The sequence below is a fragment of the Mya arenaria genome, chromosome 4 (assembly GCF_026914265.1).
Source record: "Mya arenaria isolate MELC-2E11 chromosome 4, ASM2691426v1".
Classification (NCBI taxonomy): domain Eukaryota; kingdom Metazoa; phylum Mollusca; class Bivalvia; order Myida; family Myidae; genus Mya; species Mya arenaria.
Window position 1 is genome coordinate 19209109 of NC_069125.1, and position 12626 is coordinate 19221734.

Here is a 12626-nt window from a genome sequence, read left to right on the forward strand (position 1 = left end):
ACTTTTAAGTGCCACTAAACAAAAAAATTCTTGAAAGGTTATCATCACGATAAACCCTCAGAAAGAATACAAATTGTCGTTAACGGTACTTCTTAGTGCCTTAACATCCTGCTTCCCAATATGGGAAAGGCACGTGCATCCTACACAGTACGTGAAAAGCTAGCCGTAATAAGCTACGCTGAAGAACACGGCAACCGAGCAGCTGGTCGGCAGTACTCCCTTAATGAAGTCAACGTTCGTAAATGGCGAAAACAGAAATCCGAACTGATGACCATGACGAAAACGAAGAAAGCAAACCGAGGCAGGGCAGCGTTCTACCCCGGTATTGAGACGGCCATCCTACAATATGTCAAGCAAAGACGAGATAGTGGCGTAGCAGTTTCAACCCTTGATGTTCACTTAAAAGCAATGAAGTTGGCCAAGAAACAGAATATTCATTCAACATTCAAGGCATCACAGGCGTGGGTTTCCGGCTTCATGAAACGACAGAATCTCTCTATCCGTCGACGTACCCACATAAGTCAAAAGCTTCCAGAGGATTATGAATCAAAGATCACAGAATTTCAACGTTTCATAATCAAACAAAGACTAAAGACAGAATACCCGCTGAGTCAGATCGGCAATGCTGACCAAACCCCACTCACGTTTGACATGCCGTCACTTAACACCTTGCATACGAGGGGGTCGAAGACAGTTACGGTGAACACCACTGGCAATGAGAAGAACCGGTTTACTGTTATGCTGGCATGTACAGCCGACGGTGGAAAGCTCCCCCCTTTCGTGGTATTTAAGAGAAAGTGTGAAATGGCCAGATCGTATACACGTTCGTGTCCAGGAAAAAGGGTGGATGGACCAGGCCATGTGCTATGATTGGCTATCGGCAGTATGGGATAAAAGACCTGGTGCTGGCATCAACCGCTCGTTGTTGGTTCTCGACGCATTTAGAGCGCACACCACACCAGGAATGAAGGAAAGGATGAAGGACACGAAAACCACATTGGCTGTTATCCCTGGTGGATTAACCTCAATACTTCAGCCACTAGACGTATCCATCAACAAACCGATGAAGGTCGCCTTGCGCCGAAAATGGAATGATTGGATGGCCGGGGACAGCCATACGTACACAAAGGCCGGGAACAGAAGAAAACCCGAACTAGAACAGATCTGCTCATGGATTGTGGAAGCCTGGGAACAGATCGACCCCAAAATCATCACACACGCCTTCAAAAAATGCTGCATATCCAATGCTCTTGATGGAACTGAAGATGACGTTCTCTGGGAGGACCATGTTAAACAAACGGACAACCAACAGACGGAGGAGGAAGAAGAAGAGGAATGCTGCGGTTTCTATAGCGATGAGACGCCGGAGATGACAGAAGAAGAAATTGCAAGATTCTTCGACAGCGACGCCGAGGACGACGAATTCGAAGGGTTTGATGCAAGCGACATCCGGATGAGGGAATGAGACTGCTATTGTTGCTATTTCTATGTGTGCTATTAATTTTGTTACTATATGTAACTACGTGTGCTGTTATTTGTTTTACTATATGTAACTATGTGTGCTATTTATTTGTCATCGCTATGCTCAAAATGTTATTTCATTCTTGCAATAAACAAAGAAACAAATATCAGTTTAGTATTTATTAAGTATGGTATTCATTAGCCTTTGTGCCATTTTCATAAACATAAAAAAAAATTGACAAAAAAATGGTGGTCTCCGATTTTCAGCTCCGATTTTTTCACTGCGTCCTTTCTATCATATTAAGGGTTTTTACCCGATTTCTCGTCATATTTTTGGCCTGCGTCCTATCTATGATAGCGTCCTATACATGATATAATACGGTATACCAAACCTGTGGATCCGGGGCGTGGCCAGTAATGACCCCTGGGGCATAATTTGAACAAACATTCACAAGCAATTGTGTTTAGATGGATGCGCGAACGACAGACACTTTTGCCATAAGAGCTAAAAATGGCCTTTGGCCTTTCAACATGAACAAGGGAGAGTCATACACATAATCACCTGTACAACCAAAAAGCAAGTTGTCTCCCTTTAATCCTAGACTTGACATTACATGTAAACTTGGCTAAAAATAGACTTCGCTCATGTAGACTTGGCTAAAAATAGACTTAGCTAATAATAGCTTTTTTTTATAATTTCAAGGCCCATAATCTAAGCATGCATGGGCGGTTCTGGTTTTCGAAAGGAACCGAGCTCTGGTGGATATCTAAATACTGTACAAGTTTCATCAAAATACAATTAAAACTGAATTCTGTATCGAGTTCACAATCAATTGTTTACAGACACAAGGACGCACATACTACGTACACATTACTATCTCTAAGGCCAGTAGAGCTAAAAATTAAAGACTCACTATTGAGCTAGGTAAAATTTATAGCGAAATATGGTACTGGAGTCCTGGACTTGCAAAGTGATTGAGAGGTTGTCGGTTTGATCCCCACCAGATTAGACATAGCAATTTGTGTAGTACATTACAACCATACCAAGCAGAGATTTTACATACTCACAGCCCTGTCTGAATGCCACATACGATCCAGGTTGCATACGAGGCCAGTTGCCTATATTTTTCCCCAATGAGAGAGAATAATCAAAATCCATAATCAAAACCCAAGAATATCAATATGACCAAAAACCTATTTTTGTTATGACCAAAAACCTATACTGTTAATAATTCTTGCAATTAACAAAAACTGAACATTTTTTTAATACCCAGATCCATGCTGATATTAGTTTGTACCAAAAAAAATATAATGGTACTGGTTTTCACTACTTTACAGTTTTTGCAAAATACACAACATTGCATGCATTACTCCTCACTAAGATCAACATCATCAAATAACATCATAAAAGCTGTGTCGAAAGGCAACATTTTGCTTCGAATGATGACTGAAAACAATGATAGTTTTGCTTTTTCTTCACCATGTTAAATGACACAAAGGGCAGTCTATGACGCTTAAAGAGCCCATACGCCCCCCCCCCCCCCCCCGCCATCGTTTTATTACCACAGCTTGATTAGGTGATTAGTTTTCTCAAACACTACGACAAACTTGTTTTCAAATTAATGTTTTGACAGTGCTCCATCAGGCAGCGGTTTTGTGAAAAGGTTTGTCAAAGTGTTTTAAGAAACCTAAACTCTTGTAAAAATACTGAAGTTATCATAGCTTAAAGTCTTCATTTGAAGCAAAATATTGACTTCCGACATAGCATTTACGACATAATTTATCATGTGGGGAGTCTTAGGACAAATTCATAACAAAACTAAACTTCGTTGTGGCTGATATCTAGGCTTGTATTAAAAAATATTTGGAAAGTATAGCTTTCTGAAATTTAAATTGTTGCAGACTAATATTATTTTTTTTAAATCGACAACTTTTAATAACTGCATGTTTAAAGCAATTATTGTTACCTCAAAGTTTCCAAAAGTTTAACTTAGTACATGATTTTAAAATCAGCTCAAAGAGATGTACATTATAAATAATTATTACAAGTTATTTTTTTACATATAAGTATTGTAAGGGCTTATAATGGTTCACAAGTGCTATAAAAAAAGAAAACAAAGAAATTCAGAAAATCACATCAATGTCAGCATCATTTAAATGAAAATGTTAGGACATTTAGCCAGTATGATTGAAAAAGTGAAACAATATATAAATTATCTTAAAAAAACTATCAACTTTAAACTTTGCATTATCAAGTACTTAAACATTCTATCAAAAGCTTTTCAATATTGATCAAGCAGGAATAATGAGCCACTCTTATCACAAGACGGATCATGTGACCTAGCTGTATGATTCATCTCAGCTCAGATATAGCCAGCGACCTTCCACGCTTGAGATCGATCTTACAGTGTGTGTGTGTGTGTGTGTAGTGTGTAAATAGCTCCAAGGTGTTATAAACCTGGCATACAAACTGCAAATTAAGTGCTAAAACTGGCTTGATTTGAATGCAATTTATAGCAGGAAAAAGTGTATTTCTTTGTACATGGGAGGCTGATAACTTTGTGATGAAGTAGGGTGTTAAATTTAAATGTTTTGTAAAGTTATACAAGTGTTTTAAACTTACACAAGGAATGGTGAACTTGTAGATGGAGATTTAGAGCAAGCATATGAGAGCATAATGGAATTTACCAGTAAAAAAACTAAGAGAAATCCTAACTTTACAAGAGCTGAGATAGATGTTCTACTGAAACAAATTGAGATATACAAAGATGTAATATACAATAACAAACAGAATACAACAGCAATCCACTCAAGGAAAAGACACGTCTGGGAACTAATCACAAAAGAAGTGAATACCGTCAATATGTACGGACTGGAACGGGAACATGAAGAAGTTCGAAAGAAGTGGACATGTTTGGCTTCAGATACTCGGAAGAAATTTGCTACCTACAAGAGAGCGATAGGCCATGGTGCCATGTTCGCCCCTGAAATGTCCAGTATGGATTTCCGTGTGGCAAAGATTGTAGACACTGTTAATAAACAGGAAGACGACTTGGATAGCACAGATATGAAGTTTCTTGAAATGGTCAATGATACGTCTAACGAAGGTGTTACATAATTTCCCTTACAATCACACAAGCATCTACTTATAGTTTCTACTTAAATAAAGGGCATTAATCGTGTACACTGTACTTATCCATGTTGGTTAAGGTCAAGAACATAATTCAGGGGTTTTAACAGCTGGTAATTGTCAATCCTGAAACAGAGCTGGATGTGGAGGGGGGTCTGGGTGTTGATAAACCCCTCAGGGTAAGGGCCAGACCTTATTATATGGGGACAAGCGAAGGGGGCAATAAATATTTTTGGGCATTTCAGCGAACATCTAAATTGAATCTCAGAAACACTTTTTGCAGAGATAATAGAAAAAAAAAACATCATTAAAATAAAATAACAAGCCAATGAAAATTACAATTGAAACCCAAGCTGAATGTATATTGAGCTTGATTTTCATTACCCAGAGGAAGAAAGATCATCTTGATTTGTTACCATTATGGTATGAAACGAAACTACAGTACAGTACAAAATGTTTTGTATCCCAACGAATCCCTCTTACCCTGACACCCTACAAATACTGAAAAAAATCATATTTACATCAATCTCTAAAGTGCCCCTGGAGCCACTAAATCCAGAATTTTAGAATCTCTGAGCATTATTCATGATGTAAGGGTCATTGGGTTTGAGCCCTTTCTTGGCTCCCTTCCTTGCCTTTACATGCACATTATTGTCTAATCTCTACCATTATTTTGATATTTCAAGTGCACCTGTTTTGCAATACTTTTACATTAAGTCTTGTTTAACATTGCTTACTTTTTGTTTGTTTGATTGACCTTACGTAGGACCAGTGGAGGAGGAGGATCAGGATTCAAAGCTGAACATTCTTGCAGAGAGTTCTAACACCAGTACGCCAAGCTGTTCCAATGAAGGTATTCATTTTAACTTTATCATACAGAATATGAACTATATACACACTTTCAAAATTTACTTGAATTCTCTGGAAGACAATGCAAACATTCAGAAAGTTTTCCATATAACATGCAAAATAAACATCACCAGTTAGTAAATCTGACAGCATGTAATATGATAACACTAGTTAATCGTTAAAGAGAATTTATTCCTATGTACTTCAGAGACATTTCTCATTAACCGGCCAGTCAGCCCATCATCCGACAACAACGCCCAGGCAGCTGAACTGGAGCCAGCACTCAAACGGCGACGACACAATTCTGATAACGAGCGTAGCCAAAAACGATTCTCAGGCAGCATTGAGGAGCAGCGATTAGCAGTCGAGAAATGTCGACTTGGTGTTGAAGAGAGACGTCTTATGATCGAGGAAGAACGTCTTGCGATTGAGCGTGAGAGAATGGACATTGAAAGGCAACAGTTACAGATTGCAAGGCATAAATATGGTGGATTGAAGTTAATGTAATGAAACTAATCAAACATGACGACACATCTTTAGTACTATTACAGTGCATTTTGCACAAAATTCAGGAACAATATGAAAAGGAATGGCTTTCTGTTTAAGCTGTCTGCAAACAGCTTTACTTTACGAATATATGGTTGTGACAAGAACTTTTTTCAAGTGAAAATTTGTTTACAACTTGTAAATAAAAATTTGGTTCAGATACCATTTTACTACTTTTTCGCTATATAATGTACCAGTCCCTGTGTGACTGATAATTGTAATATACTTGTCATTGTTTACAACACTACATGGAATACTGTAATACAGCTAGGTTATTTAACATCGTTCTGAACAATAATGCAATATATTTAAAAGAGAACATAGCTGGAAAAAAACATATTGAACAAGCCGTAAGGTGATTCTCATATGGTTTTCTCAGCTGTGTACGAGTCCAAATATATCCTGTATTATACGACAATACCCCCAGCAGAGCTACTGAAAAAGTGTCTTCTTACAGTTGTAAGTGGACCGTGCACAAGAATTTCAGATAATCCCACTAGCCGATACATAAATTATTTGTATTTAGAAAGGCCATGATAATAATCTAATGTTTATCTTTCGGAAAAATATTTTATTTATTAATGCATATATTTGCTCTGACACTAATATGCAATAGTCACTTATTGTTGTTTAGTCTGATACAGTACTCGTAGAGTTTTCTATTTCTATCTATTACTTGTACAGAACAACGTTAAATAACTTATTTATTCTATTCCTTAATTATTCCAACTATTTTCATTATAAAGGCATTGATATCAGTTTTTGACGTTTTCTTTGTACACAAACGAGAACTGATCATGGCTATAATTGAAGCAAATTTATGTCGCTTTTACTTTAGAGCATCTGTTGATCCAGATTTTCATGCCAAACCTTTTCAGGCATTTCAGTCTTTATCATAGGTTTAACTTGGGACCTGTGAATCAAACAGGATTTTTTGTATGCACATTTGACTTATAAAACGTAAATATACATTGACTTGTACAGTCATATGTTGAAAAATATGAGTCTACGATTGGTTAAAACTAAATATAGAATAAAACCACTGCTTTACTGCAGTGACAATATTTTCAACCCAACTTCCACTAACCTGACAATTCCTGAAGCATAATGACAGTTGAACAGCAATTCATGATGACTATACTTGTATATTTAACAAGACTTCCTAGTCACAGCCATCAGTAACACTTGTTATTACAATGTCATCTTCCATTGCAGGGACAATGCTTGTACTGTTTTACATGTACAAACAACATGTACATTACGTCCATGTACAATATGATAATACATGTATCATATCAATATTCCATGTATATACTTAGGGCAAATTTTGACATCATTGAAAATACATGAAAACAGAAAAAAATACAGAAAATATCTTGATTTTGTTTTTTTAACTCTCCCAAATAAAGCTACCAAGAAGAACACTAGAATAATATACATATATAGTTATCTACATATCAGCGCAAATTAAAGCTGTACGTTATTCTTGATAAAAGTATTCTGGCTTAGAATGAGGATTCTTGAAAATTAAGTACAATCATTTTGTGGTTAGTATTAAACAATACAAAATAAAGCTACACAGCAAGTAAAATTTTCAAATAAAATCATGCAAATAATAGTATCAAAAATATAAAATACAATAATATTATTACCTTTTCTTCATTCTATCTCTCCTTGTTTGGAGATTGTATATCACCAGTAAGATCTTATGTGTGACTTAAATCCCATAATATTATATTATTACACAACTGTATAAATCCTTTTTGATTTGATTTGAATGCTATACAGACATTTTATCCTGAAAATCCTCCTTTCCGCAAGATTATAGTATCTAATCTTCTACGGCCCACTGGGTTTGGTAAAATTTGCTAGTTATTTTAAGTAATTTCTCCACAAAAACCTACTGCACTATATTCTGTTTTATCTATCAAGTTTTACTTTTGTTGGCATGAGTCATTCCCTGTTTAAACGGCTCAATATTTATGATAAATGCTTTATTTATATCATCTTATGGTTCAACATTGTCAATGAAACAGTTAAATACAAATATTTTTATCACGAAGATGTCTTATGGTTCATAAATTGTTTACATATCATTCATAAGTTAGCACCGATACACTGTCAAACACAGCTGATTTTACAATACAAACTTGAAATAAATGTAAACTGATAAAAACCTATATAATGTTTAGTAAATTGAAAATTTCTTCTATGTAAACATAATTTATATCTCCACCATTCTAAGACTACCCCATGAAGCCAAACCACTTAAGTAGGCTAGCCAGATACCCTCTATAACTATTACATTAATGGGCAAAAAACCTGCACATCTCACATCATGCTTTGAGTAATTCTGCAATTTCAATTAAAAGCTGATCGCTTTCACTTTCTAGGCACAATTGCGCAACCATGAATGAATAGCAGCCACATTCCAACTCATCTAGGAAGAACAGGTGAATCAATCAATAAGTCAGCGTGTGTCATTGGAACCCCGCCGCCCCGGGCTATAGCCAGCATAACTGCTCAGACTCTCAACACCTTGCCATGTAAGCTGAGCCATCGGCATCCTCTTGAAATCATATTATGATTTTGCTTCATCTCTTTTATGATTTACATAATAATGAACTTTTATAGCACAGGATTTACAAATCTGTTGATTTTATGATAGCATGAAGTTCCTATTAAAATGATGAGTAACTGACAACACTCATTTCAATAACAATTTGGCTTGAATCCTTGAACCGTTCAAGGGAAGGATGCATGATTGTGTACCCCCTTCCACCCCCTTGAACTTTATCCAGTTAACAGAAGTATGCATCAGGGTGTTACCTCCCCCTCCCCCGTCAATCTATGAACTTTATTCGGTTAATAGAAGAATGCATGGATGTGTACTCCAACCCCCCTCCCCACAGAATCCTTGAACTTGATCCGGTAAACAGAAGAATGCATGATTGTGTAGCCCCCCCATCCCCCCTTGAATCCTGGAACTTTATCCGGTAAACAGAAGAATGCATGATTGTGTACCCCCCTATCCCTGAATCCTTGAACTTATATATCAGGATAACAGAAGTATACATGAGGGTGAAACCTCCCCTCCCCCTTGATATGTAATAAATGGGGCAAAGAAAGCCTAAAATATGGTTCCCTGTGCCCTGTATATATCCCATATCAAGTCACCTACTAACAACAGTACATAATTATCAAGTATATATATATTATCAAGTTTAATTTCTAAAACAAACAGAATGATCTACCTGTAATATTGTGACACTATAGCAGTCTATTGACCATTTGCAGACAAATCTTACAATATTGCCCTTTATAATCTGCTCTGCAAAATTGCCTGAAAATTTCAAAAGCTATTTCTGTCATATCCACTTAAAAAGAAAGTTGCCTTTATTTGAACACTACATTGAACAAACAATAAAACATCTTCACTTATACAAGCAATGGTGGAAACCCATTCAAGTCAAAGAGTTTGTTTCCTAATTAAATTGAATAAACAGAGAAACAATGCTGATTGTAAGAAATCAGTGAGTCTCAGTGGCAAGTGACGTTTTGCTTGGTAATGAGTTTATCCTGGCAGAGGCATTGTCAAGATGCAAATTGTATAATCAATAATCCATAGATCACACAGCAGAAGACTTCCTCGATTACTGGTATAAGGAAGGAATAAAGAAGTTGAGGAGCTTTGGAGTCTTCATTGTGGTTTTATCCAGTAATCTCAGTTTAACAATGACTCTACCATCCCGGCAAAATAATGATTAATTATAAAACTTCACCATGACTTTATCACCATGACTTTACCATCATAAATTTCCCATCATGACTTTATCATCATAACTTTCCCATCATGACATAATCATCATATCATTACCATGACTTATTACCATCATGACCTATTACCATCATGATTTTACCATGACTTAACCATCATGACTTCCATCATGACTATACCAGCATGACTTAACCATCATGACTTTACCCTCATGACTTAACCACCATGACTTAACCATCATGACTTTTCCATCATGACTATACCACCATAACTTTACCACCATGACTTTTCCATCATGACTATACCACCATAACTTTACCACCATGACTTAACCATCATGACTTTTCAATCATGACTTTACCACCATGACTTTACCACCATGACTTTGTCATTATGACTTTACCATCATGACTTTACCACCATGACTTTTCAATCATGACTTTACCACCATGACTTTACCACCATGGCTTTACCATATTGACTTTATCACCATGGCATGACTATACCATCATGGCTTTACCACCATGACTTTATCACCATGACTTTATCACCATGACTTAACCAGCATGACTTTACCACCATGACTTTACCACCATGACTTTACCATCATGACTTTATACCACCAAGACTTTACCACCATGACTTTATCAATATGACTTTTCCATTATGACTTTACCATGACTTTTTCAACATGACTTGAGCATGACTTTATCACGATGACTTTATCACCATGACTTTATCAACATGACTTGAGCATGACTTTATCACCATGACTTTATCACCATGACTTTCCCATCAAGACTTTACCACCATGACTTATTACCACTATGACCCATTACCATCATGATTTCTCCATGACTTACCACTTTATAGCATAACATATTTCTTAATTTCATTTCCTCTGTCAACTCAAAGATGCAAAGCGAGCAGATGTCAATATTTGTCATATTTATCTCAGTCAATCAAGGGCCATAACTTTACAATTATTCAAGTCAGAGTTATAGGCTTCTTACACATAGAAACAGTTTGCATTTTTTAAACTGGTAACATGTCGTTAACTTGTGTATAAAACATGGGAATGCACGAACTTAGTTTGAAAATGTTGGAGCAATACTTATATTTATCATTGCTAAGATGCCAACCATGACACCAACATCAACGCCAGGGATTTCCCTGACACAGATAACTTCAGATCCTGTGGCAATGTTCAAGTTGGTGCATCTTGGGGACCCCCAAAACAAAATGAGGGTCCCAAACCCCCACCTGGAAAATTCTAGGGAAATCCCTACAACCATGACTTATTTTCTTCAAAAAGAGCTAAAAACAATGCAAAGTATCATATAATAATAACACCTTCAAAATATACAACATTTGAAATGGAACAGATTTCATGATACATCCACAGTCAATTAGGAGTCAGTGTGTCTTATTCTTGCCTAAGACTTGATTGATATGCATTGTGAGCACCATCGGTACACAGATTTGTGGTCTTTTTCATGAAGAAATGAAAATAAGGCATAAACCAACAAATATTTTAGCCAGAGAGAACAGTACTCAGTATGAAATTGTTCTTGCCTTGATAACATTTTTGCCCGGTTTCATATGAATATCTCTACCATGCAGTTTAAACATTTAGGTATGGTCAAAGGTTCAAGTGATTGCAGTGCCACAGCTACAAAATCAGAGCTATGACTCTGAATGACAATAAATGTTCCTACAGACATCATGAATAACTGCAAGATGGTAAACTCTTGCTGATTTATACATGTTGTCCACCAGAACCAAATAACAAAAACACTGCTAAAAGAATTAATGCACCAGTCAATTTTAACCAGGCCCCCCCCCCCTCCCAGGTCCAGGGGTATACAGGGAATAGCCTGATAAGTGGGCCATGTTTTTACCTTCCAGGTACCGGGAGAATGAGGTGGTTTTGTCTTTGCGCCAAAAATAGCGTGGAATGGGCCTTACCTAGGGACCCTGGGGTGCGCAGTTATTTGGCGGGGATTTTACCAGCAGTTCGTTCCCACAGGACAGGGATTTGACCTGGGCTTGGTGGACGGAAAAATCAAAGTCCCCGCTCTTCCCCAAACCTCGGGTCGTGGGTGGTTACATACATGTGTATGACTGGTACATAATACTATTTTAATATCTTTTGTTTACCAAACATAATGGCAATTTTTATTAGAACTTCATGAATAGTCAAATTATTTAAGTGAATTTATATCAGTAAAACTTCAACAAAAGATATTATAATCTATGCTTTTCAAAACAGGTGCTTTCAGAAAAAGAAACGTCATAACGAAAAGACAGTCTGAACCATAGCATTTAAAGTAAGACAATATTCCTTGAAAAATTTAATATTTATCAGCAAATTTACCAAAAAATCAGTTTTACAGATAGTCTTTGTCAATTAGGTGAATAAATATGAAATAAATATCCAAATACGAAATTATCAAATGACCAGACATGAAATTATTACTATTTACACACCTGTCACTTAAAATACAATACAGAACAACGTGTAAACGTGCATATCTCAGAAAATATAAATAAATATTAACCTTTCTGCCATTCTCCTTGCAATCAGCTTTTGCTAGGACATCTTGCAGGCAGACAATGTTCAATGATGAAAATCACCTATTTTCAGAGCTGTCAGTGTCGCCATGTTGCAGAGCTGATCTTAGTGATGCGAATAAATTACTGATGTTTGAATTCTTAAAGTATCAAAAGGCTCTTTCAAATGGGTATTTCATAAATGCATAATATTTATCAAATATTTGATTTTAATTGCTTAAAATTCATTAGAAAAACAATGTTAATTAGCCGGAAGTTGATTCAATCACGCTTGCGCATTCAAACTTC

At 36.4% G+C, this 12626-nt stretch overlaps 2 protein-coding genes across 3 annotated transcripts in view; one reads left to right on the top strand and one right to left on the bottom strand.

Annotated features, from left to right (window-relative positions):
* The window catches only part of LOC128231716 (rho GTPase-activating protein 39-like), a 77416-nt gene extending 64809 nt beyond the window's left edge, over positions 1-12607 (bottom strand). Inside the window, exon 1 of one of the 2 annotated variants that reach the window (XM_052944829.1) lies at positions 12326-12607. In XM_052944829.1, coding sequence (XP_052800789.1) covers positions 12326-12336 — 11 coding nt within the window. In that variant the 5' untranslated portion in view covers positions 12337-12607. Of the gene's footprint in view, positions 1-7638; positions 7836-12325 lie in introns of those variants that run through there. The other variant, XM_052944830.1, reaches the window with a different exon arrangement.
* Positions 3845-7338, top strand: LOC128231719 (myb/SANT-like DNA-binding domain-containing protein 4). Its single transcript, XM_052944837.1, has 3 exons — positions 3845-4568; positions 5358-5444; positions 5649-7338. The coding sequence occupies exons 1-3, from the start codon at positions 4139-4141 to the stop codon at positions 5945-5947; spliced, it is 816 nt and encodes a 271-aa protein (XP_052800797.1). The 5' UTR covers positions 3845-4138; the 3' UTR covers positions 5948-7338.
* Positions 12608-12626: the final 19 nt, after the last annotated feature.